This window comes from Neohortaea acidophila, assembly GCF_010093505.1.
Source record: "Neohortaea acidophila strain CBS 113389 unplaced genomic scaffold BDY17scaffold_2, whole genome shotgun sequence".
Classification (NCBI taxonomy): domain Eukaryota; kingdom Fungi; phylum Ascomycota; class Dothideomycetes; order Mycosphaerellales; family Teratosphaeriaceae; genus Neohortaea; species Neohortaea acidophila.
The window spans coordinates 880,977-908,723 of NW_022985511.1; the positions used below are offsets into that span (position 1 = coordinate 880,977).

The 27,747-nt window shown below is 57.7% G+C and overlaps 15 protein-coding genes across 15 annotated transcripts; 9 read left to right on the plus strand and 6 right to left on the minus strand.

The window, feature by feature from the left end:
• Positions 1 to 17: 17 nt before the first annotated feature.
• BDY17DRAFT_307825 (peptidyl-prolyl cis-trans isomeras-like protein-like 2) lies at positions 18 to 1,824 on the plus strand (the record flags this gene model as incomplete). Its single annotated transcript, XM_033735145.1, has 3 exons — positions 18 to 27; positions 78 to 94; positions 157 to 1,824. 3 exons carry the CDS (start codon positions 18 to 20, stop codon positions 1,822 to 1,824), a joined length of 1,695 nt encoding a protein of 564 aa, XP_033592887.1.
• Positions 1,825 to 1,984: 160 nt separating this feature from the next.
• On the plus strand, positions 1,985 to 3,120 carry BDY17DRAFT_74966 (uncharacterized protein). The gene has a single exon (XM_033738681.1). The coding sequence runs from the start codon at positions 2,145 to 2,147 to the stop codon at positions 2,940 to 2,942; it is 798 nt and encodes a 265-aa protein (XP_033592888.1). The 5' UTR covers positions 1,985 to 2,144; the 3' UTR covers positions 2,943 to 3,120.
• A 796-nt stretch (positions 3,121 to 3,916) lies between these two features.
• Positions 3,917 to 5,913, minus strand: BDY17DRAFT_74963 (BRCT domain-containing protein). Its single transcript, XM_033738680.1, has 4 exons — positions 5,778 to 5,913; positions 5,655 to 5,719; positions 4,078 to 5,597; positions 3,917 to 4,017 (listed from the first exon to the last, which is right to left on the minus strand). The coding sequence occupies exons 1-4, from the start codon at positions 5,797 to 5,799 to the stop codon at positions 4,014 to 4,016; spliced, it is 1,611 nt and encodes a 536-aa protein (XP_033592889.1). The 5' UTR covers positions 5,800 to 5,913; the 3' UTR covers positions 3,917 to 4,013.
• Positions 5,914 to 6,207: 294 nt separating this feature from the next.
• Positions 6,208 to 7,079, minus strand: BDY17DRAFT_291258 (uncharacterized protein). The gene has a single exon (XM_033732637.1). It carries the CDS (start codon positions 6,954 to 6,956, stop codon positions 6,675 to 6,677), a length of 282 nt encoding a protein of 93 aa, XP_033592890.1. The 5' UTR covers positions 6,957 to 7,079; the 3' UTR covers positions 6,208 to 6,674.
• Positions 7,080 to 8,090: 1,011 nt separating this feature from the next.
• BDY17DRAFT_245832 (uncharacterized protein) lies at positions 8,091 to 10,242 on the plus strand (the record flags this gene model as incomplete). The annotated part of the gene is made up of 2 exons (XM_033730668.1): positions 8,091 to 9,539; positions 9,598 to 10,242. The coding sequence occupies 2 exons, from the start codon at positions 8,091 to 8,093 to the stop codon at positions 10,240 to 10,242; spliced, it is 2,094 nt and encodes a 697-aa protein (XP_033592891.1).
• A 170-nt stretch (positions 10,243 to 10,412) lies between these two features.
• Positions 10,413 to 11,884, minus strand: BDY17DRAFT_291262 (porphobilinogen deaminase, dipyromethane cofactor binding domain-containing protein). The gene has a single exon (XM_033732638.1). It carries the CDS (start codon positions 11,847 to 11,849, stop codon positions 10,662 to 10,664), a length of 1,188 nt encoding a protein of 395 aa, XP_033592892.1. The 5' UTR covers positions 11,850 to 11,884; the 3' UTR covers positions 10,413 to 10,661.
• Positions 11,885 to 12,033: 149 nt separating this feature from the next.
• On the plus strand, positions 12,034 to 13,106 carry BDY17DRAFT_291263 (translation initiation factor eIF 4e-like domain-containing protein). Its single transcript, XM_033732639.1, has one exon. The coding sequence runs from the start codon at positions 12,230 to 12,232 to the stop codon at positions 13,043 to 13,045; it is 816 nt and encodes a 271-aa protein (XP_033592893.1). The 5' UTR covers positions 12,034 to 12,229; the 3' UTR covers positions 13,046 to 13,106.
• Positions 13,107 to 13,401: 295 nt separating this feature from the next.
• Positions 13,402 to 15,060, plus strand: BDY17DRAFT_240010 (Set1C complex protein; the record flags this gene model as incomplete). The annotated part of the gene is made up of 1 exon (XM_033730353.1): positions 13,402 to 15,060. A coding segment is annotated over one exon (1,659 nt), but the record flags the coding sequence as incomplete, so codon positions are not given.
• Positions 15,061 to 15,404: 344 nt separating this feature from the next.
• Positions 15,405 to 16,110, minus strand: BDY17DRAFT_321132 (uncharacterized protein; the record flags this gene model as incomplete). The annotated part of the gene is made up of 2 exons (XM_033736560.1): positions 15,405 to 15,949; positions 16,050 to 16,110. 2 exons carry the CDS (start codon positions 16,108 to 16,110, stop codon positions 15,405 to 15,407), a joined length of 606 nt encoding a protein of 201 aa, XP_033592895.1.
• Positions 16,111 to 16,337: 227 nt separating this feature from the next.
• BDY17DRAFT_291268 (uncharacterized protein) lies at positions 16,338 to 18,978 on the plus strand. Its single transcript, XM_033732640.1, has 5 exons — positions 16,338 to 16,510; positions 16,615 to 16,668; positions 16,771 to 16,938; positions 16,991 to 17,275; positions 17,324 to 18,978. The coding sequence occupies exons 1-5, from the start codon at positions 16,507 to 16,509 to the stop codon at positions 18,478 to 18,480; spliced, it is 1,668 nt and encodes a 555-aa protein (XP_033592896.1). The 5' UTR covers positions 16,338 to 16,506; the 3' UTR covers positions 18,481 to 18,978.
• BDY17DRAFT_291272 (uncharacterized protein) lies at positions 18,979 to 20,453 on the plus strand. The gene is made up of 2 exons (XM_033732641.1): positions 18,979 to 19,670; positions 19,724 to 20,453. Exons 1-2 carry the CDS (start codon positions 19,240 to 19,242, stop codon positions 20,151 to 20,153), a joined length of 861 nt encoding a protein of 286 aa, XP_033592897.1. The 5' UTR covers positions 18,979 to 19,239; the 3' UTR covers positions 20,154 to 20,453.
• On the plus strand, positions 20,407 to 22,956 carry BDY17DRAFT_343245 (P-loop containing nucleoside triphosphate hydrolase protein; the record flags this gene model as incomplete). The annotated part of the gene is made up of 3 exons (XM_033738035.1): positions 20,407 to 20,512; positions 20,569 to 20,719; positions 20,776 to 22,956. The coding sequence occupies 3 exons, from the start codon at positions 20,407 to 20,409 to the stop codon at positions 22,832 to 22,834; spliced, it is 2,316 nt and encodes a 771-aa protein (XP_033592898.1). The 3' UTR covers positions 22,835 to 22,956.
• A 5-nt stretch (positions 22,957 to 22,961) lies between these two features.
• BDY17DRAFT_343246 (uncharacterized protein) lies at positions 22,962 to 23,696 on the minus strand (the record flags this gene model as incomplete). The annotated part of the gene is made up of 2 exons (XM_033738036.1): positions 22,962 to 23,266; positions 23,328 to 23,696. The coding sequence occupies 2 exons, from the start codon at positions 23,694 to 23,696 to the stop codon at positions 23,198 to 23,200; spliced, it is 438 nt and encodes a 145-aa protein (XP_033592899.1). The 3' UTR covers positions 22,962 to 23,197.
• A 124-nt stretch (positions 23,697 to 23,820) lies between these two features.
• On the minus strand, positions 23,821 to 25,141 carry BDY17DRAFT_291278 (uncharacterized protein). Its single transcript, XM_033732642.1, has one exon. The coding sequence runs from the start codon at positions 24,798 to 24,800 to the stop codon at positions 24,024 to 24,026; it is 777 nt and encodes a 258-aa protein (XP_033592900.1). The 5' UTR covers positions 24,801 to 25,141; the 3' UTR covers positions 23,821 to 24,023.
• Positions 25,142 to 26,351: 1,210 nt separating this feature from the next.
• On the plus strand, positions 26,352 to 27,741 carry BDY17DRAFT_291280 (uncharacterized protein). The gene has a single exon (XM_033732643.1). It carries the CDS (start codon positions 26,686 to 26,688, stop codon positions 27,445 to 27,447), a length of 762 nt encoding a protein of 253 aa, XP_033592901.1. The 5' UTR covers positions 26,352 to 26,685; the 3' UTR covers positions 27,448 to 27,741.
• The last annotated feature ends 6 nt before the right edge of the window (positions 27,742 to 27,747 follow it).

Here is a 27,747-nt window from a genome sequence, read left to right on the forward strand (position 1 = left end):
AGTCTCTCACAACCAACATGGGCAAAGGTCAGTGCACTTCAAACATAATCTCGATCGCATAAACTGACAGTCTACAGGCACGGACAAGCTGTACGTACGTTTGAAGCCTTCCCCTCCTCCCACTTTTCCCCCGCAACCCATCTAACCTCCCTCCAGATCACGCACAGCGAGTGGTCCTCCGAAGACGCCTTCTCCGCTGCCGCGGGCGCAAACGCGCGCAAAGGCACCACCGTAGGCGCCAGCTTCAGACGCCTCCCCTTCAGCTACTGCGCCCTCTCCCTCCAACCCTTCGAGCACCCCGTCTGCACCGCCGAGGGCACCACCTTCGACCTCACCAACATCTTGCCGTGGATCAAGAAGCATGGCACGAATCCCGTAGATGGCGAGCCGCTCAAGAGAAGCGAGTTGATCAAACTCACCTTTGCCAAGAACGATGATGGGGAATACGTGGACCCGGTCACTTTCAAGGTGCTCACTGATAACACCCACATTGTCGCTTTGAAGAATACTGGCAACGTCTTTAGCTGGGATACGGTGGAGCGGCTGAATGTCAAGGCCAAGAATTGGAAGGATCTGGTGAGCGACGAGGACTTTAAGCGAAGCGATATCATCACTTTGCAAGATCCACAGAATATCGCTAGCAGAGACTTGAGCAAGTTCAGGTTCCTGCAGGATGGCGAGAGCGCGTTGACCCCCGAGCAGGAGAGGACAAAGAGCGCCGGGATCAATGAGGACAGTCTGGGCTCGGCCGCAAAGATCCTCAAGGCGAAAGCCGCCGTTGCTCAGGCGAGAGCGAATCGGGAGAAGCAAGGCAATGGTGCCGGCTCAGTCGAGGCGCAAGCGCTGGCTAATGCCCGGAAAGCCCATTCCGATGTCGCCAAGTCATCCCGAACCACCAAACCCTTGCCATACAACGCCGCCCAGCACACCACCGGCCAAGCAGCCGCCTCTTTCACTTCCACCGGACTCACCCCCAACACATCCACCGAGCGCGCTCTTCTCACCGATGAAGAGTACATGCTTAAGCCAAAGCGAGTGAAGGAGAAGGGGTATGCCCGTGTGACGACCAATCTCGGCGAGCTGAACCTCGAATTGTACCCCGAGTACGCCCCCAAAGCCGTGTGGAATTTCGTCCAGCTGTCCAAACGTGGCTACTACGACGGAGTCAAGTTCCACCGAAACATCAAAAACTTCATGATCCAAGGCGGCGACCCGACAGCGACTGGCCGAGGTGGACAGAGCTGTTGGGCCAAACCATTTGCCGACGAATTTGGCGGACCGCTTGTCCACGACGCAAGGGGCGTGTTGTCCATGGCCAACAAAGGAAAAGATACGAATACTTCGCAATTTTTCCTCACCTATCGAGCCGTTCCGCACTTGAACAGGAAACATACCATCTTCGGGCGCGTCATCGACGGCCTCGATACTCTGAAGCGACTCGAAGCGGTGGACGTGGATGACAAAGACCGACCGACCGAACGCTGCGAGATTGAGAGTGTGGTAGTCTATGTGGACCCTTTTGAGGAATTCCTGGAGAAGCGCTCCGACAAAGAAGCGGCGGATGCCAGGAAAGAGGAAATCAGGAGAGAAGGCGGGGCGGAAGACGACCGGACGACATGGACGGGCAAAAGAATCCGCGCCGATGGAAAGGTGGAGGGCGGGGGTGAAAGCGGCGGGATTGGAAAGTATCTCAAGCAGGCTGCTGCGCAACAACAGGCTCCCGACAAGGAAGACGAGATTGTTGGCGAGTGGGAGGAGGAACCTTTTGCGCCTCCGCCGAAGAAGGCCAAAGTTGGTGGGTTTGGGAACTTTGACGCGTGGTGAAGAATGTGTGGATCAGGATACACTCCACGAAGGCACGAAGGCATGAAGCAATGATTAATCGACGGCTTGTCATCAGATCGGGCAGCCCGCGCAGCCAATGCACGTGGCGGACAAAGAACAATACGAAGCCTCGCCAAGACTTTCGACTTCACTTCATGCCCGCTGCACCAGCTTCCGCATTCGAAGGCTCGCGGTTGCTACATGCCATCCTCGTCTCCAATGAGACTGCGCATGCCACCGACAGCGAATGCGAATAAGTCCTTGACCAGCCTAGCGTGAACAGAGCCTGGAGACATGATCCAAGGGAGTGCTTCTCCGCCATGCATCCATCGTCCATCATCTTCCTTTCACTCACTCTCTCATCTCCTCTCCAGACTTTGCATTACCAGCCAGTAACCTCCAACCTCGTTCCTATTACCCTCATGCCGAGGCCAGATCCGCATTGCGCAGGCCTGACGCAAACCGCATCAGACCTCACATTTCCTTTGTCCCACAACAACAATACTAAGCACCCACCACAAAGCACACGACAACCCACCTCACACTCAAGAACAATATCAAGCCACCAACACAGGATCCAGCCAGTCTACAAGAAAGCCACCGCCCTCCCTTCAAGCCATATCCTTTCATCCCCTCCTCAAGAGAACAACGAACCACCCAAGATTACACCGACCCCCAGTCCAAAACCTTACAAATACCACCCCCGCCGCTCCCAACTCTGCACTTCTTCCTCCTCTCCACCCACACGCAAACATCAGACAGTAAGATCCAACTACACACACTCCTTAGTACATCCCACCCTGTCCCCAACACACCCCATACACAACCCAGCTAACATCCCCCACAGACTACCACCAACCCAACCAACCCCAAACAACCAGCAAAAATGCTCTCTTCCACCATCATGCTCTCCCTTCCCAACGAGCGCGCCTACCAATGGTCCGGCTGCACCATCCAGCGTGCTTACCAGTGGTCCGGCTGCACGATTCAGCGTGCGTACCAGTGGTCCGGCTGCAGTGTGCAGAACGCGCCGGTGGATGCCGCGCCGGTGGACGAGCGCGCGTACCAGTGGAGTGGGTGTGCGATTCAGAAGAGCTTGTAAGCTCGGATTGCGTTGAAGATGGAATGGAGTGACCTGTCGCTTCGCGTAGGTTTTGTCTTTTTCGTGGTTTAGGTTTTCTTGTATTTATATTTCCTTACATTCAGGCCGTCAAAGTAATACCCCGTGCCTTTCTTCGTGACCTTATCCTCCACAGTAAGTCGACCGCTTCGAATCCAATTCGACACCTCGTGTCTATCAGACATAGACAGCAAAGCCCACGCCTTACCTCCCCTTATTCCTCCCCTTATTCCTACTCCCAATTCCTCCCTGCGCGCCCAACGACGTATCCTTCACAACGCCCAGACTCGGCACGCGCCGCATATCAGCCTCATCCCGCAACGCAGTGCCCATCTTCTTGCTCATCTGCGCGCGATGCGCCTCGGCTTCGAGCGTTTCGTAGCCCAGCTGCGTGCTGGGCGGAAGCTCGACGGAAGGAGGATGACTTGCTCGAGTGGCAGTCGGATCGGATGCGGCTGTTGCGAGACCGGTGCTGGGAGAGGGAATGTGCTCCGAGAGCTGCTGCGCGGAGGTGGAGAGTGAGCGGGAGATGCCGCTTGATGCGCGGCCTAGGGGTCGGTCTTTTCGTCTTTGCTGGGGTGCGTCGGGGGCTGCGGAGCTGGGGCGGGAAGCGGCTTGTCGGTTGAGGATTTCGGCGAGGTCGGCTGCGAGGATTTTGGCTGGGCGCTCGGAGGGCTTGGACTGTTCTGTGGGCTCGGTCGGTTCTTTGGCGGAGAGATCTGTTTGTATGGGTGGTGGGTTCGCAGCCGATGGCGGCGCAACGTAATTCTCCTTTGTGAGCGTCTCATTGTGGCCGCTCTCTGGGCCATCGTGTACTTTCCGAGGCGACAGGTTGGGAGACAGTTCTTGCAAGGGCTGAGAGCCGGCGTGACCATCCAAATTCCTGATCGGCGCAATGCTTCGCTCGTCCTCAACTCGTGTCGTGTCGTCGTCGTCGTCTTCGTGAACGAATGGCTTCGATGGCCGTGACGGTCGTGATGTCAACGCAGCCGAGCTGCTCGTGGCTTGCAAAGCCAGCGAGGGTGTAGCGTGCTGTTTTCGCGAGCTGGAGAGTCTTTTCGTTTGACGGTCATCTTTTCTGCCATCTGTCAGTCCACAATACACTTGCAAATGCTATTCACAAAGCAACTCACCTCGTGCCCCGGCGCTCCGAGTCCTTTGAAGCGGCATCACTCGGCAGAGGACTACTCGTTGACGGATCTCCCACAAAGTCTTTAGGATTGATCGCGGGAAGTGGTAAAGAAAACTTCGCAAATGAAGCTCGTTTCTTTGTCTTCAGACACTCCCACATCCAGTGCGCAGAGACCACGGGGATCTTGTGTTTATGGGCGTAAAAGGCCTTTTCTTTCCGGACGGTGTCCACTCCACTGACCAAGACGGTGGTGGAAGGGAGGATCTTTTCCTGATACACTGCCCCCATCAGCTTGACAGCCTCTGCTATCTGCCGCAAATCGACGCCAGTGAAGCCAGTAGTGGAGACGAGCAAATCAGCGAAATCGGGGGTCTGCTCGTATCCGAGTGGTTGACTGAGCGCGTCGTCGATGGGATCGAGTAGTTGCTTGTAGTGGACGCACCGCTCCACCCACCATTCCGTTACGATCACCGTGCCTGGCGGCACGTCTGGTAAACCATTGGAGGAGCTGCGCGTCGTATGTGGAACGACGAGGTATCGCTGTTTGAAGAAAGGTGCACAAGAGGCATCTTCGAGCATTGCTGTCGATTCTGCAATCGTTGCGCCGTTCTGGAGTAGCACATGCCGTACCGACTTCAACCTTTTCCCTTCGAGCCCATGGGTGAGGACGTGACAGCCGGAGAAGAGTGCATTCGCGTCGCTCGGAAGTCCGGATTGACCGGCCGGGCTGTGTTGACCAGCACTTGGGCGAGGCTTGGTGATTGCAATCGAGTCGTTCACTGGTAGATTGTCTCCTTGATGACTCCACTGGTCGTGCTCTGTCGGGGCCGCTTTGACATTCCCCGCCGACATGTCCATCCACATATCCTGACTTTGGCTCTCCAGACGTGTACTCGCAGTCCTCCTCAGCTTCTTCCTCACAGCATCGGTCCCCTGGCTTTCCCCATCTCGACCGTGCTTGCCCAAGCTCGTCCTCGGCCGAATGTGCCGCTTGAAGGCGCCGACGCCTTGCTCGTCGATTGGCATGGTGGGATCGTAAAAGGCCTCGTCGACAGCCATGCCTCGTTCCATGCTGTGCTCGAACCACTTCAACGAGACCACGGAGAGGCCCCAGCGTTTGGCGTGCGTATACTTTTGGCCTTGAGGAGCAGCGGCAATGAGATGGGTGACAGCCTTGGTCAAGTCGCCATGATATGTCGCGCCATGGTCTGCGGCAGTCTGCGAGATCCAGTTCCGCTGCTCGATGTCCTCAAAGCCGGTCAGGCAGATTTGCAGGCCGGAGAAGGGAGGAAGACGGTGTGTGCGCTCCAAGGCATCGACGTCGACATCGCTTCCCTCCATCCATGCTTCGCGGACGGCGTCGAGCCAGGCTGGGGGCAGGACTTTGATGTCGGGGCGTTCCTTGGCGACATACTTGTATTTGGGGGTGGTGATGGCGCCGACAATGAGGTGGGTAACGTCGGCGGTCAGGTCGAGCTTATGGATTGCTCCCATTTGAGCCGCCGCTTCTCCCAGGCCGGTCTGCACAAGACGGAATTAGGGGTGTGGCTTGAGAGTTTTCATATGTGTCTGACATACCCGGACATCTTGAGGCAGCGCTGTACAGCATAGGATGACGCCCTTCAAGGGAAGTTGGCCGTTTACTGTGGTGGTAGGTCAATTGAGTATTGGAGAAAGCAGCGGGAGGCATTTGACACGTACAAACATCGGCATTTTGCGCCATGGTCCATTCTCACGCACGCTTCACGCTTCACGCGATCTCCAACATCAGAGAGACACGCGAAACAGTAACGAGAGCCCGTGCGCGATCTACCACGACTTCCGACATAGCCACGACATTTGACCCGCGCGGCAGCTACCGAATGCTAATCGGGCCCGAATGCAATGGAATGGAAACTCGGAAGAATAATGCCATCACCTTGGCGTTCCTGACATTGCTCGGGTGGCTCATTCAGAGAAAATTCAAGTCAATTTCTCCTCGGCGACTTCCCCGGAGATGCTGCATCGTCCTCGTCCAATTTTGAGCCGTCGTGTTCAACCGCGGCTGCCTGCCTGCCTGACTCTTGCGGGTGGCACGTGTGACGCAACGGCCATCTACGCTTCGAGCACATCCCGTTCGAGCTGAGAGGGCGTTGCATGGGCGAGACCGCTGACGACTGCCTGCTCCGCATGTTGGGAAGGGTTGCATCCAACCGGACATTGCTCATGGTCCCTGCATGCAACACTTGGAAGCAGGATGCCCTCGAGAACCACCCTGATCTGCGCCTAATTGCAAGGTACCGGGCCAGGGTTAGGCAATCGACGACAAGCTTTCCACTCGCGTGACATGTAGTGCTTAGGAGGGACGGGAAAGACTCGGGGCTACAGGCAACACAGGGCAGGTCGGGAGCATCATTTTAGCACACGCAACGTCGATCACTGGCGTCAGACGGCGGGATGGTGCGGGTAGGTAGGGTAGATGGGGATATGTGATGTGATGATGCTTCGGCAGTTGGGTGGTGATGAGATGCGGATGCCACTCACCCTGCTGCCACCAGTGAAACGGACAGCCTCGCAAAAGACGGCATGGACACGGGAAGACTGACTGGGGTTTGTGTCTTAATGGACCCCGACTGGTCTTTTATTGCTGTGCTGTGGTGACTGGGCCTGCCTGGACTGCATGTGCCTCACCGGCGTTGCCACGGATGGCGGAAGACGGACGGGAAAGACTGGATTCGGCTGCGGGCGGATCCAGCGGGCGTTTGGCGGCGGTGGAGCTACGCGTACGCAGACTTTCGCGGGAATGACGCATGTGGTGGTAGGCAAGTCGCCAGCATGGAATTCCACACGCCTCGCCCTGGAATTAATGGCCGAGTGTAAAGAAGGGGGTGAGGGACGCATGGCCTGACTCTTCGTAAAAAACGTCCGTGTTGCAACACTTCACCACCGCCGTCTCCTCCTCCTCCTCCTCCTCCTCCTCCCACTCGCTCCTTCCCAATGTGCAGGATGGGATGAGTGAACCATCAATTCCAAGACGTGTCTGACTGCTGCCGTCCACTCCGCCATCCGCTCGCCGACACCGCCGATCCTCCGGCAGCCACAGGGCTGGCCTGCCAGCCGAACAGAACCTGATCACAATTCCATTTTCCCGCCAAACGTGAGCCTGACTTCATCATTACTTCTCACCCGCACGCCACTCTTCCCTTCTTCATCCACTGCTCCCCGGCCATTCGACATCTCGAGACTACACACCACCCACCCATCCATCCGTCGCTCAGCCCACCATTTCGGACGCATTGCGCAGCAGAGTACCAATTGGGCAGCATATTGCGGGGCACGGGCAGCGTGACAGCTCACAGGCGCCGCCTGCGCTGAAACGGCAGACACTTGACTCTTGTGCTACCTGATTCCTCATCAGTGCATTTGAGAGGGAGCATTTGCCAGGAAAAGCAGCCATTGTGGTAAGTCGCACCATCCCTTCGGCCCGCTGCATTCTTCATGCCAGTGATGCACGTTGTGTTCCCGCGCTGCTATGGAATGGCGGGCGAGCATTGGTCCTTTTCTATCTCTATCCTCTCGGACAATGCCCATGTCTTTTGCTTGGAACTCGTGTTGGGAAGTGGTCATGCTGACGTGCCGTGCGTGATGGCAGTCCTCTTTCCCGACACCCTCTCCTATGATCCTCCTCCACCGCAATCCGAGTCGAGCAGACCACGCAAGCTACTCAGACCCCGCCGCACCACATCCGCACCTGTACACCTCCGCCATCTGCCTCATCCCGATTTCGAGCCTAGTAGGCCACCAACACCCTCTCCCCACCTAACTCCCCCGAAATCATACACGCTGGCGGTCGCTCGTGAGAACGCGAAGAAGTTCCTCCGCTCCGTGACCGCAAACCAACATACTGCCTCCGACTCCACCGACGGATCGGCCGGCAGCAACCGACGACTGAGCAAGATCCGATCGCGCTCCCCCGTCAAACGCACGACGCCCGGTCAGAGCGGCGTAGGCAGTTCCGACGATACTGCAAGCAACATGCGCGGAAACACGCGGCCCACCATCAGTGGGCCCGTTGATGCCCACCCGGCGCGGAACAGGTTGCTGAGCGATGCCGCAAGTCTCACAAACACCCTCACTCACACCAGCACCAACGGCGGCCGCGCATCTCCCTTGTCCCGCTCGCGAAAGGGCTCCGTGGACAGTGCATTCCTGCCCTTCGGTTCGGAGGATGAGAAGCCCGTCGCGTCGGGCAATGGCATTACCGTTGGCCTACTTCTCGCCGAGCCATGTCTGTTTCTCCAGGGCTACTCCGAGAGCACATCTCCCAGCCACACTGCCATGCTGCGAGGCAGTCTACACCTCCGAGTCCAGAAAAGCGCAAAGATCAAAACCATCAACCTCAAATTCCGCGGCAAGTCCATCACCAGATGGCCAGAGGGCATCCCACCTCGCAAGGTCGATTTTGACGAGACCGACACCATCATGAGCCACACCTGGCCCTTCTTCAACGCCCAATTCGAAAGCGCCGAGAATGGCACAAGTGCAGATCGCGTGCAGCTGTTTAGGAATGCAGAAGCGACGACGGCCTCGCGGCTGGAGAGTCTAAAGGCCGGATCCCCCAACAGATCTCAAGAGAACCTGAATCTGAACTCCAAGGAGGCACGCAAACTCGCACTCTCCGTCAACCAGAATCGAAGTTTTGGCAAAGGAGATGCCGTGCCGGGTGGCCCCACCGTCGCCGCCAAAGGCTATCGCACTTTCTTGCCCGGAGACTACATTTACAACTTTGAACTGCCCTTGGACAGCCGTTTACCGGAGACCATCGATGTCGATCTCGGCTCGGTCAAGTATGAGCTCGAGGCGACGGTGGAGCGGTCGGGGGCCTTCCGGGGCAACTTGGTCGGAGTCAAGGAGGTCACCCTTATCCGCGCTCCTGGCGAAGGCTCTCTCGAACAGGTCGAGCCCATTGCGATCAGCCGAAATTGGGAGGACCAGCTACATTACGACATTGTCATTTCCGGCAAGAGCTTTCCATTGGGGAGTCAGGTGCCAATTGCATTCAAATTGACCCCTCTGGCAAAGGTGCAATGTCACCGGATCAGGGTGCTGGTGACGGAGAACATTGAATACTTCTGCTCAAACAAACGGGTCCACCGAATGGAGCCGACGAGAAAAGTGCAGCTTTTCGAGAAGCGCGCCGATGGAGCCCCGACGAGCACCTTTGATGGGAGTACAATGCGCGTCACCGCCGGCGGTGGCATTCCTTACGATCTCAGAGCGAGTGCGGCCGCAGGCGAGGACGTACGTTCAGTAGACACCAATAACCTGCTCGGCGATCTCGAGGGCGACACCAATGTCGGACCAACCGAAATGGAATTCAGCGTGCAGCTACCCAGCTGTCAAGCCATGAAGGAGCGAGACCGGTCCCAGCGACTTCACTTCGATACCACGTTCCAAAACATCCAAGTGCATCACTGGATCAAGGTAAGCAGTCCTTAAAATATCTCCAAACGATGCACAAGACTAACGCAATTTCCAACAGATTGTCATGCGACTATCCAAGCCCGACCCCAACGAGCCAGGCAAACGACGCCACTTTGAGATCTCCATCGACTCCCCCTTCCACATCCTGTCCTGCCGCGCAACGCAAGCAAACATCTGCCTCCCAGCCTACAGCAGCCCCCTCGACACCACCAACGCCACCTCAACCTTCGAATGCGGCTGCCCCGGCGCCCCCCGCCGCCGCAACTCCCCCACCTCCTTCGTCCCCACCCTCTCCTCAGCAGGCACAACAGGCACCGCAGACCTCCTAGATCGCAGCAACACCGACACCCCCACTCTACCGGGCCTGCAACGCCCCCCAACAGCCCACATAGGCGGCCCGCAATCCCAGCAGCGCCCCATCCACCTCCTCCGCGCCCCGTCGTTCAACCCGCCTGCTTTCGAGGACTCCGAGCCGCCGCCCCCGCTCATCACCCCGCCCCCCATGTACGAGTCGATTGCGAGCCCCACGCACGGCCTTTCGGATTACTTTGCGAGGCTGAGTGATGCGTATGATGATGATGATGAGGATGGCGATGAGAGTCATCGGTTGGGCCGGGTGAATATTCCGCTTACGCCGGGCGCGCGGGTGAATCGGAGTATGGATATTCCGCGCGAGTCGTTCCGGTTGCAGGTTGGGCAGTGATGAGCGTTGGGCGGAGAGTTTTTCTCGGCATTTTGGATTTATTGGATGGTGTTTGGGTGTTGGGGTTGAAGTAAAACTAGGGGAAAACGATGGGGATGAATGGAGGGTGTCGTATAATGAGTTAGCGTTTTTGCGTCAGATCACATCTGATGAATGAAGTGAGCAGCTATGTTTTGATGTTTTGTTGTATGGACTGTCCTTGGTGTCATCACAGATGATTGAAGTCTATACAGTCTCTCCCACTCTCTAGTATCCCGTGGCTCATTTGAGCATACATGACACGCCTGGGCACCTCGTGGCTAACGAAATGCAACAGAGTCTCGCTTGAAGATTACAGCCCAGGGAAAGGTTGAGTGCAAGGCTTCATCCTGCCGCAGGGCAATGAGAAATTCTCCACGCACCACCACCACCACCACCCCTCATGCTTGCCCTTGTTCGTCGATAATCTTGCGGTTCAGCATGATGTTCTCCAAAATCTTGGCCGCTCCCTTCTCAACCAGTGCCTTCGCCACGTCCCGGCCGAATTGCTCGGCGTCGACCTTGTTGCGCACGAGTTTTCGCGTCTCCACCTCGGCGGTTTCGGACCCGTCCAGGCTGACGACAATCGCGCGCATAATCATCTCGTCCGAGCTCTCTGGCTCCGCACCTTCGTCTTGCGGACGCGAGGCTTGGGAGGCCGCGGTGGCTACGCCGGTCAACTTGTCGTAGTCGTCCGACGGCATGACGCCTACGCTGCTGCTTTCGGCGACGTATGAGCTTCGCGCCACCCACTCCGTCTCGACGCCAATGGGCACAGAGCACCCGCCTTCCAATATCCGCATCAAACTCCTCTCCGCCAGTGCTTGTCGCGTGGTCTTTGAGCATTCTATCCTCGACAAAAGCTCTAGCACTCTCTTGTCGTCTTTCCTCGTCTCGATGCCTAGCGCGCCTTGCCCTACGGCGTGGTGCATGCCTCCGTTGCTCTTCGACAGGTGCATTGATACTCGATTCTCCATCCCTGTACGCTGCAGCCCACACACCGCCAGTACAATGGCGCTGTATTCACTGTCTGGGTTGTCCAGCTTCGCCAGTCTCGTGCCGATGTTCCCTCGCACATCGGTGAATTTCAAGTGTGGGTAATGTTTCTTCATCAGCGCCGTGCGGCGCAAACTCGACGTCCCTACAATCGAGCCTTCGGGCAGATCGGCCAGCGAATGGTATTTGTCTTTTAAACTCGGCTTGATGACCAGCCCGTCCCGCGGATCGAGACGCTTCGTCACACAGCCCAGGTCGAGATCGTGAGGCAATTGCGTCGGCATGTCTTTTAAGCTGTGCACGATGAAATCCAACTGACCCTCCTGCAGTAAGACCTCCAGCTCTTGCGTCCATAGCGCTTTGTCGTTGAACTTATACAGCGCCGTCTTCTGATTGTTGTCGCCGGCGGTGTTCATGGCGTGGATTTCGAACTGATGGTGCGGCCATGCTTGTCGGAGGGCTTTGAGTACCTCGTCGGCTTGCACGCGGGCGAGGATCGAGGAGCGCGTGCCGATGTGGAAGACTTGGGTCTCTGTCGCGGCATGGTTTGATGTCGAGACGTCGACCTGCATTGGCTCGGGTGCGGCAGCCATTGCGATGTGCGGTTGTCTTGTGTACAATGGGGCGGTTTTCGCAGGATGATGCAAGGCGGAGGAAATAGGCAAGGTGTCCCCCCACAAGCCGCGGTGCCTGCACTAGACAACGGGACGGGGCGAGCCTGGCAGGCCGGGGGTTGGAGTTGTTCCCGGTCTGGTGTCACCACTCCATCACAGCACAACCACTCAAGACATGCTGGCATGATGGCACGAACATGACGCTGCTCTTCCGTTGAAACATGACAAGTGCTGGTCACTGCATGTCTCACCCTTCCGCTTCTCATCTTACTACAAAGCCGAGAGTGTCGTGCTCTTTCTTTGTCTTTTAACATCACCCTCATTCCCTTATCTGCTTCCGGCGCGACGGTGGAAAGATTATGACAGACTCTCCACGCCCCCAAAACTCAGCTCTCAACGACCAGACGATGTCGGAAGCAGCACCTACCGCCCCTCCGGCGCGCGGGCAGGAAATGCGAAAGTTCTTACAATCGCGCCTCCTACAAAAGAACCGAGCACCACCTCTCGTGCACAGCTGGGACTTCTGGCACGCGCGTGACAAGAAAGATGCCGCAAGCTCCATCACCGCTCCCAACAGCGGCAACCCCGACAGCTACGAAGATCGACTCGAAGTCCTCGCAACGGTAGACGACGTCCGCAAGTTCTGGAACGTCTTCAACAATTTCGACATTGGCCGTCTTGCGCTGCGCGACAGTATCCACCTCTTCCACAAAGGCATCAAGCCCACGTGGGAAGATTCGCGGAATACGCGAGGCGGCAGCTGGACTTTCCGCGTGCCCAAAGCGCAAGCCGTGCAGTTCTGGCTGGAGGTGTGCATGATGGCGATTGGCGAGCAGCTCCAGGCGGCGGTGGAGAGTGAGAGGACGACGTTCAAGGACGACATTTGCGGCGTCAGTCTGGGAGTGAGGTTCAACAGCGTGCTGATCCAGATCTGGAATCGTGATGGTGAGCATGCGCAGGGGATTGACAAACTACTGGTGGCTGTGAAGAATGGGCTGAGCGAGGACTTGACGTTGAAGGAGGGATCTTTCTACTACAAGCGGCATAATGAGCATGCTGGCTTTACGGTCTCGCCGGATGCTGTGAATCAGAGGTCGTCGACGACGAGCAGTGCGGATGGCATGCAACCGTTGCAGTCGATAGATGCGATTGCGAATGAAGCTCCGGCTAGGTAGTTAACTGCGCTAGCTAAGAGCGTATGATGAGTGCATGAATGGCGATTGATTGAGTTTTGCTATCACTGCAACATGCCTATAGTCCGCTTCAACTGAATCATATAATAAGTTGCTTCATTCACATGCCCTTGCACGCTGGACTGATCGCCCACCCCAAATTGAGTTTGATCTAGTATGCGGGGCGGGCCGGGCATAAAGTCAAACGGCTCTACTCTCACGCGTCTACCTCTCGCGATCTTTCCATTGACTGCACTGCACCGTTTAACCTCTTCAGCCACCACGCAACGATAATGGCAGAAGGCGTGGTGCCCTCGCCTTCACCAGCGCCATACCCTCTAACAGGCGAACCCGGCCTGACACCAAGCATCCCAAACCCATCCCCTCGACCAACGTCCAAAACGCCCGCTCCAGCACCCACACCGATCCAGCGCGAGCAACGAGAAAAGAAAGAGTCGCTGAAGAAACGGGAGAGCAACGCACTCAATGGCTCTACCACCTCCACCACCCTGGGCAAGCGGAAAGCCGCCAATGCCAACCTGGCCATCCACTCCCCCCTCCGCTATCCCCTTCGACAGCCTCTAGCGACCGACTTCGAGCTGCCGAAAGAAGATGTCATGGTCTCGCATGAACCTTATCCCTTCGAGATGCCCGATGGAGAAAGACAGCTGTACAAACCCGTTGATCTGGCGGAAAACAAGAAGGGTTTTCGATACACGCGAGCAATCGCCGACCCTCACTTTCCGCACAAACAGTACTTTCGCAACACCTCTCCGCCCCCGCATTACGCGCGACTGAGCTTCGAGGACGCGGACAAGCTGATGCACTTCACTACGAATGCGCTGATTACGACGAATGAGAAGGGATGGCGGATGGTGCGGTCGAATGTGTGCGCGCGAGAGGGCACGCTCTACTATGAGATTAAAATCCACCGTGGGGTGCCCGCCACCGGTCCCGATCCAGATGCGCAGGGTCCACAGCCACACGTCAGGTTTGGGTGGGCGAGGAGAGAAGCGCCTTTGGACGCGCCGGTTGGGTTTGATGGGTACAGCTACGGCATTACGGATGTGCGATTCGAGACCATGCATCGTAGTCGACCGGGGAAATTCTACCAGGCGAAGAAGTCGAAAGCAAAGACTGTCAAAGGAGCTGCTGCGGCGCCGCAGTTCGTCACGCTTGCGCTGGAGGATCAAGATGTCAAGGAGGGGGATGTGATTGGGCTGGAAATCCAACTACCCTCTCTCAACCTCCATCAAAAGGTCGTTAGCGGCGTCTACAATCCCGCCGTAGACGCCGGCGATGGCTTCGACGACCAAGCACACACTCTCGATCCCGGAGCAGATACGCTTGACATTGTGCGCGACCGCATACCCGTCCTCTACAAGAGCAACACCTACTTCGAAGCCTTCGACCACGTGTCAACGAAACATATGGAGTCCTACGCCGACCGCACCACCAACCTCTCCTCTCTCGCCAGCCAAATCAACTACTCCACCGGCAAAGACGCCATCAAAGCGCCTCCCGGCCCGAACCACGAACAACCCACCTTGCGCACGCTCCCGCAATCCACCATCCGCGTTTACAAAAACGGGAAACCCATCGGCACCGCTTTTGAAAACCTCCTCGCCTTTCTGCCTCCTGCTTCAGCTCCTAGCAAACTCCCGGCTGGTGGAAGGGAGGGCTTCGACGATGGTCTGGTCGGCTATTACCCTGCCGTCTCTTGCTTCTGGGGCGGCATCGCGGAAGTGAATTTCGGCAACGGGCGACAGGGCTTCTGGGCGCCGCCGGCACACCTCGCCCACACAAAGGACACACACAATGTTCCTCCCCCAACGACGGCCGAGGGCCCCGACGTGGAAATGCGGGATGCGGGGATCGATGCGAGTGGTGCTAAGAACGGCTGGAATCCGGGGCGGTTGTGCAGGCCGATTGCGGAGAGGTATCGGGAGCAGATTGCGGAGGATGTGGTGTGGGATATTGTGGATGAGGTGGACTTTTTCATGCAGGATGGTGGGTTTGGGGGGGTGGTGGGGAGTGGGATGGAGAATGCTCCTGTTGCTGAGAGGAAGGCGGGTCGGTTGAAGGAGGAGGAGTAAGGTGCTGATGCGTAGCTCGCGAATGAAGCCATTCAATCTTCACAGCGTCTCGTGACTTCATCTGCGTTTTTCCCAACTGGAATAGGAGGCTCCATTGCGTGCACCGCCACATATTTGAGGTCGAAGTGAGAAGAGCCCTCTGCTGTTCACCAGAAGCTTCCGTGATCCCGTGGCCCCGGACTTGCTTTGAGGGCAGCTGAGTGTTTGGGGCCAGTCTTTGATTGTTCAAACAAAGAAATGACCCTCGTAAAGCCTGGTGCGTCTTCTCATTTCTCTGCTCCAACCGATGGCTTCTGGTCAGAATCATCCTGCTGCTCCTTTCGCAACGCGGCTATCCTATCATCAAGAATAGCAATCTCCACATCCAGCTTGAGAATCTTGTCGTTGAGCATGTCGGCATACTCCTGATCCGACATGATCTTCACCGGACTGAAGCTCTTCTCGCTCATTCGTTTCCAGAAGCCCGGGCCAGTCTTGACATCGGCGACACGCTCAACAGTGAAAGCATTGTATCCAATTTGGCCCAGGAAACCGAACAGAGTAAACATGACTGCGCCTGGAATGGCATGTGATCGGCCGCGCGTGAGCAAGCCCACTGCGCCTCCTGTGATGCCGCCGGAGATGGAGCTGGCTATGATCAGATCCGACGGAGTCTGGTGCTGAGGAGTCCATGCGTGGAGAATGGTGCTGCGACAGCTCCAGTAGGTTGCGCCTAGGGCGAATGATTGCAATGCTGACACCCCACCGAAGAGGACTGGAGGGACGCCTTTGACAATTCCAGCGGTGCCACCAAAGAGAAAGCCAACGGCTCCTGATGAGGACGTTAGTGGTACTGTACAGACGCTACTCCACAACCATACAAAGGAAAACAATGAGAGGTTGGTCACATTGATTTGATGGAATGTTCGTACCACAAGCCACGCCAACCTTGGCCGAAGAGGCGATTGTGTCGGACAAGGAACTCGGGGCCATTTCTGGGAATCGATGGCTCTTGTACGCCTGACCAACTCCATCCATCACCAGTCGCGGTCAAATCATGCTGAAAAGGAGATTGAGGACGTCTTGTGCCACGCCAACGAGGAGTGAAGGTCGTACACGCCCGGGGTTTAGAGTTGTGGCGTTTCGGCGCGATGGAGCCGCAGCGGGTTGGCCCGCACTGCCATCGCTTTTTTCGAAGAGCGAATTCAAATATTCTCACCCACGCGCCAGACTTCACCCTCGACCTTCCCCTCACCACCTCGAGCGCAGCACCCCGCCAGCGCTCTCAACACACATCCACCGACACACCACACCAGGAGGCCCTCTGTCTCCTTCGCTCAACCAGTTCAAGCGCCGCGCAGACGACTCGTCTGCCGACATCTGCCCAGCATGGGTACGCTCTTCCCCACCTTCTCCGCGACGGCGCCGACGTCCTCGACATCGCAGAGCAGGCGCCGTCATCCTTGTGTGAACTGTTCGCTGACGATACATGTACAGCGCCCAAGAAGAAGCAAGAGAAGATGAATTTGGGGGAGTTTTTGACGAATCAGTGTATGCATACTCTGGCGCCTTCGCGAGGGGCAAGATGCACGCGATGCGACATCTGTGCCTGCACGCCCTGTCACTACAAGAGCTGACACATTTCACGCACAGCATTAGGATCATGGGCCGACGAAATGGACTCTCAGCCCATCCCGGCCATGTCAGGCTACGGCCGCGACCGTGACGGCGGTGAGCGTCGTGCCTTCACACAACCTTCGTGGGAGAGAACCAGCGGTGGCATGGGCGGCGGCATGGGCATGGATCGGGGGTCGAGCTATGGTGCATACAACTACGTCCACGCTCACTCCCTCCAGTGTTAACGATGTTGCAGATCGTCCTCGATTCTCCGACCGCGAAGAACTCCCCCTCCCCGACAAGCCCCCGTACACGGCTCATCTCGGCAATCTCACCTACGACGTCACGTCTGTCGATATCGAGACCTTCCTCAAGGATTGCAAGGTCACGAATGTGCGCATCGTCGAAGACAAACTCGACCACAAGCCCAAAGGCTTCGGCTATGTCGAGTTTGCGACCCTCGAAGGCCTCAAACTAGCCCTCACCTTTAGCGAATCGAATTTCATGGGCAGGAACGTGAAGATTAGCATTGCCGAGCCACGTACGTTCATTGTTCGAGATTACAGCACTGGTACTGACCTCCCCTTAGCCAAAGACCGCGAGTCCACTCGTGACTTCTCCGACTGGTCACGCAAAGGCCCACTCCCCGATCTCCCGCAAAACACCCGCCAGCCTTCGCGCGGCTTCGGTGCCCCACGCAATTTTGACAACATGTCTGACGCCGGCAGCGAGCGTGGCGGAAGTCGGCGTGGCTTCTTCGAGAGCGACAACAAGGTAAGAGACTTTTCGAACTGGGAGCGTAAAGGCCCCCTTTCCCCACCCCCCAGCACCGCACCGACGAGAGAGGGAGGAGGGTTTCGGGAAGGAGCACCACCGATGGAGAGACGGCAGAGTCCGGCATGGGGCGAGGCAAGGACGGAGGGATCGAGGCCGCCCAGGAAGGAGTTTGAGCCGAGGCCGCCGGTTGAGCGCATCCCGACTGCAGCAGAGCAAGACACCCAGTGGAGGGCACGGATGCAGCCAGACCGCTCTCCTGCTCCGACTCCCGATGTCTCTACGCCGTCGTCGCCTCAACAACAGGCACCGAAGGAACGCCCGAGGCTGAACCTTGCGAAACGCACTGTATCCACCGCGGTTGACGCACCCGCCGCGAGCACCACGTCGGATTCCAAAGCGTCTCCGTTCGGCGCAGCGAAACCGATTGACACCGCAGCGAGAGATCGCGAGGTTGAGGAGAAGCGGGAACTGGCCATCCGGTCGAAGAAAGAGGCAGAGGAGAAGGAGAAGGCGGACAAGATTGCCAAGGAGGCGGCGGCCAGAGCAGCACGTGCCGATCGTGCGGATCAGGGCCAGGCGCAGGAAGACACCGGTGTCACCTCCCCTGGCCCGGAGGCGGGAAAGACTCGCAAACCATCGCGTCAGCAGAACGGGGCCAAGCCGGTGCCCAACCAGAACGGCGAGGCGGCTCCTCAAGCGGCTAAGCCGAGTTTCAAGGTCCTTCGTCGCGACACCGACGGCGGCGATGATGGAGAAGGCGTGCCCGCGGAAGGCGAGGAGGATGCAGAGGTACCAGCTAACGGCAGTGCCATCGCACCCGAGCCGACGGAAGTGGTCAAAGAGGTCGACGCGACCGGCACACCCGATGCCGAGAGCACGGCCGAGGTGCTGGAAGACGACGGATGGAGCACAGTCCCCGCGAAGGGCAAGAATGCTCGTCGTGGCGGTCAGCGCGCCGTTGCATCTTAAACTGGTGCTTTACCCCTCCCCCCTCTACTGGTCTCGCTGGCATCCTTTTCACGCCGGCGACAAAAGCTGGACACCCACACACCGTCCTCGCGACTCTTAACGTCGGGTTACGGCGTGTCTCTCACACATGTATACATACGGCGACGACGACGCGTTTCACTCTCACGGCTCTTCTCTCTCTCACGGACAGGTAGTCAGGAAGAACGGCATTCTGGAGCAAGTGTTGTGTCCCCATCGCATCTCCGCTGCTGTTAGTTGTTTCTCCCCGTCCGTTCTCATGGCGCATGCAACAGGCTGGGAGCGCAAAAAGGGAAATGGAATGGCATGAATGGTGTTTTCGATTCGAATTTCATACGAGCGAGGAATGAAGGAAGGGCTTTGGGGGGAAGAGAGAGCCTTGCTTCTCCTCCTTTTGTTCTCTACTCTGCCTGGCTGTGGTGGGTGGGTGGAGTGATAGGTAGTCAGTCTCGAGAATGGAAAGGAAATGCGAAAGTTCAATGTTTCATGCATGCGTTTGAGGTGTGTTGCGGTTGGTGAGGTGAGTGGTTGCTGTTTCTGTAACTCAAGCTGTTCACTCGATGACCCATCAATCCAGCTGCAGTTGGCTTATGAGGATCGGACATCACAGCTCGCAGGCGCAGCATGGCTTGCATATGTAGAGATTCGGCCCCATTCTGTACCCCGCATCTCATTTTGATGGCGGTGTGCGTCTGGTTGTGAGGATAGAAGCTCGGGTCACTTTTCTTTGTTCAAGGAACGATGACTGATCCTCTCTCCGTCAGCGCGGGCGTCGTTGGCCTCGTCGTTCCAGCCCTCCACGGCGCCCGACTCCTCCTAGACGACGTACGAAAGATCATCGATGCCCCTGCCGTCATAGAGCATTTGAAAGCAGACCTGACCTCTCTAGACGCCACCGTGGAATCTCTCCAAGCTATCGAGGAAGAAGACTGGGCACTACTCGGCGACGCCGTAACCTCGCACGCAAAATCCGTCATTAACAACTGCGACAAGGCATGTCGCACCTTTCACGCGGACCTTGCGCGCTGGACGCGGCGATCACCGGGTGGCAAGCTGTCTTGGAGGGACCGGGCGAAGCTTGGGTTCTTCAAGGAGAGTCAGATCAAGGCTATTTCGCAGCAGTTGCAGAGTTGTAAGATTACTTGCGGGAATGTTGTTGAAGTGGCGACGTTGTATGTCCACGTTCTTCGCAGCCTTGTCGGCTGGGTGATTGACGGTTTTCCAGATACAGTTCATTGCGGAATAATCGCCTCACGCAAGAGATGAAAGATGCCCTGGCGGCGAAAGAGACAGACCTCATCGGCTTTTCCAAAGCTACCGATACGCGTCTCGCGGACGTCGAAGCTTCTCTAGCACAGATGCAGCTCGTCGATGTCACTACACAGGATGACGGCGCAGTGGACGATCTCATGAGTGCCGTTGCACAGCTTGAGGAGGAATTGGTGGCTTTGAAGGCTTCCCGTGAGCTTGTCCCTGAACTACTGTCGCGTGTTAGTAAGGAGGAGATTGCGAGGCTTGCTGCGGGTGATCAGAGGTCTACGACGACGGTGACGTTTGGTAATAGCAATTCTGGTTTCCTGGTTGGGGTCAACTCGGGTTCGATTGGTGATGTTAGGGTGAGAAGTGATGGCGGACGTGCTAGAGGCTCTAGGTAAGCAAGCAATGTGTTATACTATCGCTGTAGGTCACATCTACGTACTCAAAAGAGGCATTCGAGCTGCAAGCACTTCGTCAGTCCTGGTCTTCGCGAGCAATCGTCCGCAGCCTTAGGCGTGAGGGCATTCAACCATGCCCCCTACGTCCTAGCGCCATCGAGGGTGCGGGGTTGCGCCGTGCTCGCCTTTGGGTGCCCTGCGCGCGCAGCTCAACACTGCTTTTCAACAATGATGCGACGTGTCGAGGGCGGCCATGGCAGGTGCAAGCACAAGCGTCAGCTTCGGAGGCAGTAATACAGGCTTTCTGGTGGGCGTAAACTCGGGTTCCATTCAACACAACGAGTTCCACCTTCCCCCGGGTGGGTTTAGGCCGAACGGCCCGTGACGGGGCCCGCCATAACTTACCGATCTTCAGAGCGACCGGAAAGCCGACCTCAGCCTTCCACGAATGTGCCTTTCCGGCGCAATAGAAACTTTGTCGAACGTGCCGGTCTCCTGGACCAACTCGACAAGAGACTCTCCATCGCTGGGGGGAGAGTCGCTCTGGTTGGCCTTGGTGGCATCGGGTAACGTCGATGTAGAGATTGGCCAAACGGTACGGATCGTGCTGATGGAGATGTAGCAAGACACAACAAGCCGTGGAGTACACATATCGAGTGCGGCAGCGATCGCCCGATACGTGGGTACATTGGATCAATGCGACTTCCCGCGCGCAGTTCGAACAGAGCATCCGAAGCATTGCGGATCGAGCGCGCATCGAATGGCGCGATGATCCGAATGCGGACGTGTCGCAGCTGTTTAGGGTTTGGCTTGAGGATACTCGGAATGACCGATGGCTGGTCATCTTGGATAATGCCGACGATGCAGGCTTTCTCGTGGAGCGTCCACCGGCGGAGCAAGGACTCGTTACCCGTAGCCTGTTCGATTGTCTGCCGGTTTGCGAACATGGCGCGGTCCTCATCACGAGTCGAAGCAGAAGCGCGGCTTTGAAACTCGTGGAACACGACGAGATTGTTCGCATTGACCCAATGCACGAGGAAGGTGCTGTGGTATTGCTAGGCCAAAAGCTCGGCGATGATACTGAAATAGCACCGTTGAAAGAGCTTGCGGCCGCGCTGGAGTACATCCCGCTGGCCATGATACAGGCAGCTTCATATATCAAGCGCAGAGAATGGAGGAGCTCGGTGCAAGACTATCTCCGCGAACTACAGCGCAGCGACGAGTCGCAGACGATGCTCTTAGACGGTGAAACGGATACGGTCGTTATGCGGACGTGGCTGGTCTCTTTTGAGCATATCTCGCGCACGAGGAAATCAGCAGCGGATCTGTTGTCCATCATGAGTCTGTGCGACCGCCAGGGTATCCCTGAGCTTCTACTCCGCGGACAAGACAATGCAGAGAAGCGCAGGAAATTTGATGAGGACATCGAGGCCCTGCTCGGATTCTCCTTTATTGGTGCACAAGTGAGTTCCGACGGCACAACGTTTGAAATGCACAGACTCGTGCAACTGGCCACGCGAAAATGGAGAGCGGCGTGGAGTGAGCTGAACGGGGACGTCGAGGCGTTCGTCTGCAAGCTGGACGACACGTTCCCCCTAGGGGCAAAAGATGGCGAAAACTGGGATGCATGTCAGGCATGGTTGCCGCATGTAAAGTCAGCCATGGGGTTTGCGCCAGACAGTCGGGATGGGCGGCTTCGATGGGCATCAGCGATGAGCAAAGCGGCCGAGTATGCCTCGAGCAAGGGCGGAATCTTCATGTGGAGTCAAGCAACAGAAATGACAGAGCGATGCTGGGAGACGAGGAAGGCTTTACTTGGAGAGCAGCATCGGGATACGCTGGTGTCGATGAGGGTACTCGCGGATTGCTACGCCTGGAATGGAGAGTACAAGAAATCGGCCGCCGTGCGAGAGCAGTGCTTGAAGATGCAGGAAAGCACGCTTGGCGAGCGGCACAGGGAGACCCTTCTAACGATGAGTGCAATCGCACGGGCGCACAACGATCTCGGAGACTATGAGCGGGCCAAGCATATGGCAGAGCGATGCTGGAAGATCGCGAGAAAGGAGTTCGGTGAGAACGATGGGCAAACGCTTCAAGCGATGACCCGGCTCGCATGGAGCTATCACTGTCTAGGAGACGATAGAACGGCTGCGGAGCTGGGAGAGAGATGCTGCGAGATGGCCGCGAAAGAGCTCGGGGAGGAGCATATAATCACGCTTGACTCGATGGGGGCGCTGGCAGTCTTCTACAGTGCACTGGGAGAGTCTAGGAAGGCCGTGGAAATGGGCGAGCAATGTCTGAAAATTCGAATCGAAAGATTCGGAGAAGACCATCCGACCACGCTGTTGGCGATGATGAATCTGGCAGACTACTACTACCACCTCGGAGACAGCAGGAAGGCCATCGTGACCGGAGAGCGATGCTGGGAAATGCAGAAGAGGAAGCAGGGCGACAATCACCCGGGCACGCTTGGAACGATGGGGAATTTGGCGGTTTACCTGCGGGCTGACGGTCAAATTGCGCCTGCTACCCTGCTCCTTGAGGACTGTGTTGCGCGATCAACTGCCAAGCTGGGAAGCGACTATCCCATCACCGAGATGCGTGTTTCTCTGCTGAAAGAGTGGCAGCAACCAACACCGCGACAACGGCTGCGAGATCGCTTTCGGCGAATGCTTAAATAGCCACAGATGGAAGTCCTCAATCCTCCTCTTCTTCTTCTTCCTCCTCACTCTCCCCCTCATCCGTCCCCTCCAACTCCTCCCCGGCAACTCCAGCCCCCCTCCTCATCTCCCCCAACACCTCCCTAACCCCCCGCCCAAACATGCGAAACCCCCTCTTACAATTCTCCAACCGCATCATCAGCCTTACAACCGCCTGCCCATCAATCCGACTATCCGCACTCGCAGCGCGAATCTTCCTCGCATGCGCCAGCAGCGCGCGCTCCAGCTGCAGCGACGTAGCGCCCGCGCGCTGCAGATCTACATCTGGGAGAGCGAGCGAGGACCAGCCGGGTAAATTCGACAAGCGAAGATCGAAAGTGAAGGTTACGTGTACTTTTGCTTGCGGGGCGGCAGCAGTTCCGCAATGCGTTTGGAAGAAGAGAATGTATGTCGCTGCCTCGATTGGGGGCGCGCGAGCGGGAGCATTAGGATCCAGCGGCGTGTGAATACTCACTCGCCGGATCGCACCCGCGTTGCGCGCGCCTATCGCATCCAACCATGCTGTGAGGGATTGATGGATTGTAAAAGGCGACTTCTCGGCTGAAGGCGGCTCGCCTATTTGCCGGATTTGATGGCTGAAGGTCGTGTGCAGGTGGATTTCGTTGAGGGCGTAGGGGAGGGTGGACGTTTCGGCGCGGAGGAGGGCGCTGGTTTGCGTTAGGGCGAGGGGGTGAGTGGCGGGTGCGGGGTTGGTGAGGGCGGGTTGGTGCGGGCCGCGGGTGGTGTTGAAGGAGAGGTGCAGGCCGGTGGGGTGGTGCAGGGCGTGGGTGTAGATTTGGTCGCGCAGTTCGCGGGGAAGGTTGAGGAATGGGGAGATCGACATTGTGGTGGAGGGAAGGTGGGAGGTTGGTGGGGTAGGGTGGGATGAGGTGAAGTTCGAGCTTCGACTGCAGGCCGCCAGATTTGGAGGCATGCACAATACAACATAGACATTTTATGCATTTTTTGGGGGATATTGATTATATGTTTAGATATAGTGTCTTTACGTTTATGCAAAATGTTAAGGCGATGGCTATTTCCATCATATAGTAGGCCACACAGTCATTCATCATTTCGTAGGCCAGCATCTTGCCTTATCCAAGGCATGCACCAATCATCGCCCAAACAGTTGAGGACTCGAAAGTCAGAGCCTTCTTCATCCCTCTCACACTCAATAAGCACTGACTCCCACCCACCGACTTGGCACGCTCTTTCCTCGTCTCTCCGCCTCTCCCACCGCAATCCCATCCCGCCTCGGCGGCAGCCAAATCCTCGCCTTGCCCATCTCCAACTTGCCCTCGCGCTTCATATTCATCTCCAGCACGACGACGCGCAAAAAGTCGCTATTCTCGCGCAACTCCCGCTGCCGCACGCCCGCCGCGCCCAGCACCGCCCTCCCGAGTTCCGATTCGGGATCAACGCCGCCGCGGTGTTTGGCCGGGATGGCTTTGCGTTTGTTGTAGGTCGTCATTTGGATTGTGGGCGCGCCGTTGGCGCTGCGCTGTTGGGCGAGGTAGGGGGCGTGCAGGGCGAGTTGGAAGGGGGCTTCTTGCTCTTCGAACGTGAGGGGGCTGGTTTGGGGGTTGTGGGGTGCGACATCGGGGGTTGCGGGGCGGATTTCGGGGCTTAGACGGGGGAAGAGGAAGGGGTGGGACCAGAGGACGTCGTCGGAGAAGGGGGAGGGCGGGCGGCGTTGTTGTGTTGCGGGCTTGCTGAGGGAGGAAATGGAGTTGAGTGCGGCGGCTTTCAGGGCTTGGAGGGAGGTGGTCAGGTTGGATGTGAAGGAGGCTTTCGGCTTGGGTGGAAGTTTCTTGACTTTGTAGGGTGCGGGGAGGGCGAATTCGTTGCCAGCAACATCATCGTGGGGGGTTGGGGCGAGCGGGTGGTCGAGGGTGCACTCTGCGGTCGGGGCGACGGAGCGTGAGCGCACTCTTCGGAGAGTGGACATGGATTTTCGACTGCGCAGCGAGCCGGGGGTGGAGGGGGTGGTGTTGTTGGAGAAGACGGAGCGGTCGTCGGCATCGAGGGATGGGACGGAATCCGAGGATGTCGAACGCTCGCAGTGGGGGAAGCTGACTCCACTCCGTGGGGTGGGAAGAGGCTCCTTCTCCTCCTCGCCGTCATCGAGGAGGAAGGCCAGGGTTGGGCTGGCACTGCAGCTTGTCGCGAGGCTGGTATCATTCTTCCACTCATTCACCAGCTCATCAATAGAAATGCGTCGCTCCGGCTTGGCCCGATAGCGGCGAAATTGCGAGGGCTTCGGCCGGGGAATCTGGGTGACGGCGAGGAGGGCGGCGACGGATGGGGGTAGGGCGGATGCATCGTGAGCAGCGGCCTGCCGTCTCCTGCCCGCCGGCGCGCTGTGGGTGTGAAGGAGTGTCGTCTGAGCGGACGGTTTGCGCTCGGGAGTGCGGACGGGGATGGGAGGAGTGGCGGCGCGGGTGGTCTGGGGCGGCGACGACGAAGCCTTCATCCCGTCCTTCCTCTTGCCACGGGGTTGCGGCATGTCTCTGTGCTGTCTGCTCGACCTCTTCTCATCCAGCACGGCCTGCGGGGAGGATGTGGCGTAGGTGTAGGCGCGCGGAAGCAGCATGATTTGGGTGGTGGTGGAGGTGGGCCAGCTTGACCATGGGCAGGAGGGTGATTCGAGCGGCTTAGGGACACGCGAGCAATGAGTGGACGGGCGAAGAAGGGCGATGCGACGTGTGACGTTGGCTTCAGCCCCGGCTTTAGTTGGCAGTTTAGCCGGCGCCGCTGCCCGGTTTCTATGTGGTAATAATGGTGGGGAGTCGCCGCGAGTTTGTCTCAGGGTCACGCCGGCATGGCGAGGGGGAGGGATGTGGTGTAGAGATGGAGTGGGATAATGAGTGGGAGGATGGTGGTGAATATGAGAATGGATGATGGATGATGGGGGAGAGGAAGGAGGGGAGATGCGTGCGTGTCTTAATCAGTCCCGACAGCTGATAAGGCAGCTCCGGGCGACGCGTGATTGGGGGAGAGTGAATGCATCACGTCTACTACACACGCATACTATGAGCAAATGGGGTGTAGATGACGACGAGCTCGACATCCTTCACCTCTTCTTGGAACATCCCGTCCATCCTCCTCTCCCTTCGTCTGCCATCTGGTGCTCGTTGCAGCCATCCCGGCATTCGACCGTTTCGGCTGGCCGAGGCACGCTAGAAGGATGGAAGAAGCTTCCACCCCGGACTTGGGAGGTTTGTGCGGTGGGCATGCATGTCCTGCTCATCATTTCTCCACCGGCTCATCAAGTAACCTGGACTGCATGCATGTGGGCACTCGTCAGCCTGATTCAGCGGCTCCTTGGCGCCAGTCCACGAATGCAACGTGCGTATGCACCCCATGGGAAGGGGCGCGCCGGGTGGATTGCACCTTCCCCGGTATGGGCTGATGGGCTCAGGCTGATTGGCTGCAGATAGAAGGCCCGGCGCCACGTGCCTGGGCGGGCGTTGTTCTGGGCTGGACCCCTGCCTTGCAACTTGCCTGGCCTGGGCAGCTGCAAAGATGTGGGTGGGGGGGCCGAGTCTCATCTTTTTTCACCAGAATGGATGTCTTGGTAAGGTCGGGTCCCAAGGATGCATTTCCAATCCCACCCCCAATGCTGGGCCGGGTAATCTACAAGACTAAAGGCCTTCCCCCGTGCTCCTCCTCCTCTTCAGACACCTTCTCCCTCCTCACCCCGTTCACCCAACGCGCCATCATTGCGTCTCCGTGACGACACCAACTTCCGCTCTCGCCACCCCACGACTCCTCCTCCTCTACCTCCACCACCACTCTTCACCCACCTCCCCCCTCCCCATCTCCCCCCCAAAATGCTCTCCATTCACGCCCAAACCGCGGAGCCCCTTCCCCAATACATCGCCCGCAAAACCCAGAAATTCCTGCACCCCCACCTCCCCTCCGTCAAACGCACCATCTACGAAGCAGGCCGCACCACCCGCTCCACCGCAAACAGCACCGCGCCCTTCTTCCGCCTCCCCACCGAGCTCCGCAACGCAATCTACCTGCAACTCCTGCCCAGAAACCGCGAAGTGAAGCGCTCCCGGCACCCGCGCGCCCAGCCCCGCCTGCCCGCCCTGCTACAAGTCTGCCAGCAAATGCGCGCCGAAACGTACCCCATCTTCTTCGCGGCCAACAGCGTCTTCATGACGCTGCAGCACCTCACCCAACACCCCCGCAGTCCTCTCCTCATGCGCTCGACCCTCAACCTCCTCCCCGACAAGCCCGGCACAGACCTGTGGCGCAGCGTGCGCATAGAGTGCTCCTCCCGCTGCTTCCACGCCGACGGCTTCGCCGTCCTCTCCAATATCGACATTTTCATTGATCGCGCGGCGCAGACTATTCGCTGTCAGCCGCGCGCTGCTGCGCACTACTTGCGTCCCTGCTGTCAGCGCGCGCAGAAGGAGTTTGGCGCGAAGTTGTTGAAGGAGTTGCAGGCGAGGGAGTTCCATATTGGGCGGAAACGGTTGCGGAAGGAGGATTTTGTGCGGTTGGCCAAACGCATGGACGAGAGTAGGGGCGATTGGCCCAAGAGTGGGAAGAGGGTGATTCCCCAGCGATTCGTACGGTTATGATGGTGATGATGACGGTGGAGTGACGAGCAACGCATGGTTTATGACATTTACCTCGAAACGATAGAATACAAGGCAGGAAACGGGCGGAACAAAAGTATCCAGCATTTCAAGGAGCACGAGAGAAAGAAAAGAGAGCCGGATTTTATGCACTTCATCAGAGTTATAAAACGGGAGAGAAAAGGAACGCCTCGCTGGCCCCAAACCAATAACCACAAATACTTCCAACTCGCCAACCTTCTAACGCCCTGCCGTGAAAATCGTACACACACACACACACACACACACACACACACAAGCCGC

What these genes read in the sequence shown, in the direction of transcription:
- BDY17DRAFT_74966 (XM_033738681.1), top strand. Translation starts at nt 2,145, where the DNA reads ATGCATCCATCGTCCATCATCTTCCTTTCACTCACTCTCTCATCTCCT.
- BDY17DRAFT_291262 (XM_033732638.1), bottom strand. Translation starts at nt 11,849, where the DNA reads ATGGCTGCCGCACCCGAGCCAATGCAGGTCGACGTCTCGACATCAAAC.
- BDY17DRAFT_291278 (XM_033732642.1), bottom strand. Translation starts at nt 24,800, where the DNA reads ATGTCCACTCTCCGAAGAGTGCGCTCACGCTCCGTCGCCCCGACCGCA.
- BDY17DRAFT_291263 (XM_033732639.1), top strand. Translation starts at nt 12,230, where the DNA reads ATGACAGACTCTCCACGCCCCCAAAACTCAGCTCTCAACGACCAGACG.
- BDY17DRAFT_74963 (XM_033738680.1), bottom strand. Translation starts at nt 5,799, where the DNA reads ATGGCGCAAAATGCCGATGTTT. An exon ending in GGCGCAAAATGCCGATGTTT is followed by an intron (nt 5,720 to 5,777) that starts GTACGTGTCAAA and finishes CTACCACCACAG; the next exon opens with TAAACGGCCAACTTCCCTTG. An exon ending in CGCTGCCTCAAGATGTCCGG is followed by an intron (nt 5,598 to 5,654) that starts GTATGTCAGACA and finishes CGTCTTGTGCAG; the next exon opens with ACCGGCCTGGGAGAAGCGGC.
- BDY17DRAFT_291272 (XM_033732641.1), top strand. Translation starts at nt 19,240, where the DNA reads ATGACTGATCCTCTCTCCGTCAGCGCGGGCGTCGTTGGCCTCGTCGTT. An exon ending in GTTGTTGAAGTGGCGACGTT is followed by an intron (nt 19,671 to 19,723) that starts GTATGTCCACGT and finishes ACGGTTTTCCAG; the next exon opens with ATACAGTTCATTGCGGAATA.
- BDY17DRAFT_291268 (XM_033732640.1), top strand. An exon ending in GGATCGGGGGTCGAGCTATG is followed by an intron (nt 16,939 to 16,990) that starts GTGCATACAACT and finishes ACGATGTTGCAG; the next exon opens with ATCGTCCTCGATTCTCCGAC. An exon ending in GATTAGCATTGCCGAGCCAC is followed by an intron (nt 17,276 to 17,323) that starts GTACGTTCATTG and finishes ACCTCCCCTTAG; the next exon opens with CCAAAGACCGCGAGTCCACT.
- BDY17DRAFT_291280 (XM_033732643.1), top strand. Translation starts at nt 26,686, where the DNA reads ATGCTCTCCATTCACGCCCAAACCGCGGAGCCCCTTCCCCAATACATC.
- BDY17DRAFT_291258 (XM_033732637.1), bottom strand. Translation starts at nt 6,956, where the DNA reads ATGCGTCCCTCACCCCCTTCTTTACACTCGGCCATTAATTCCAGGGCG.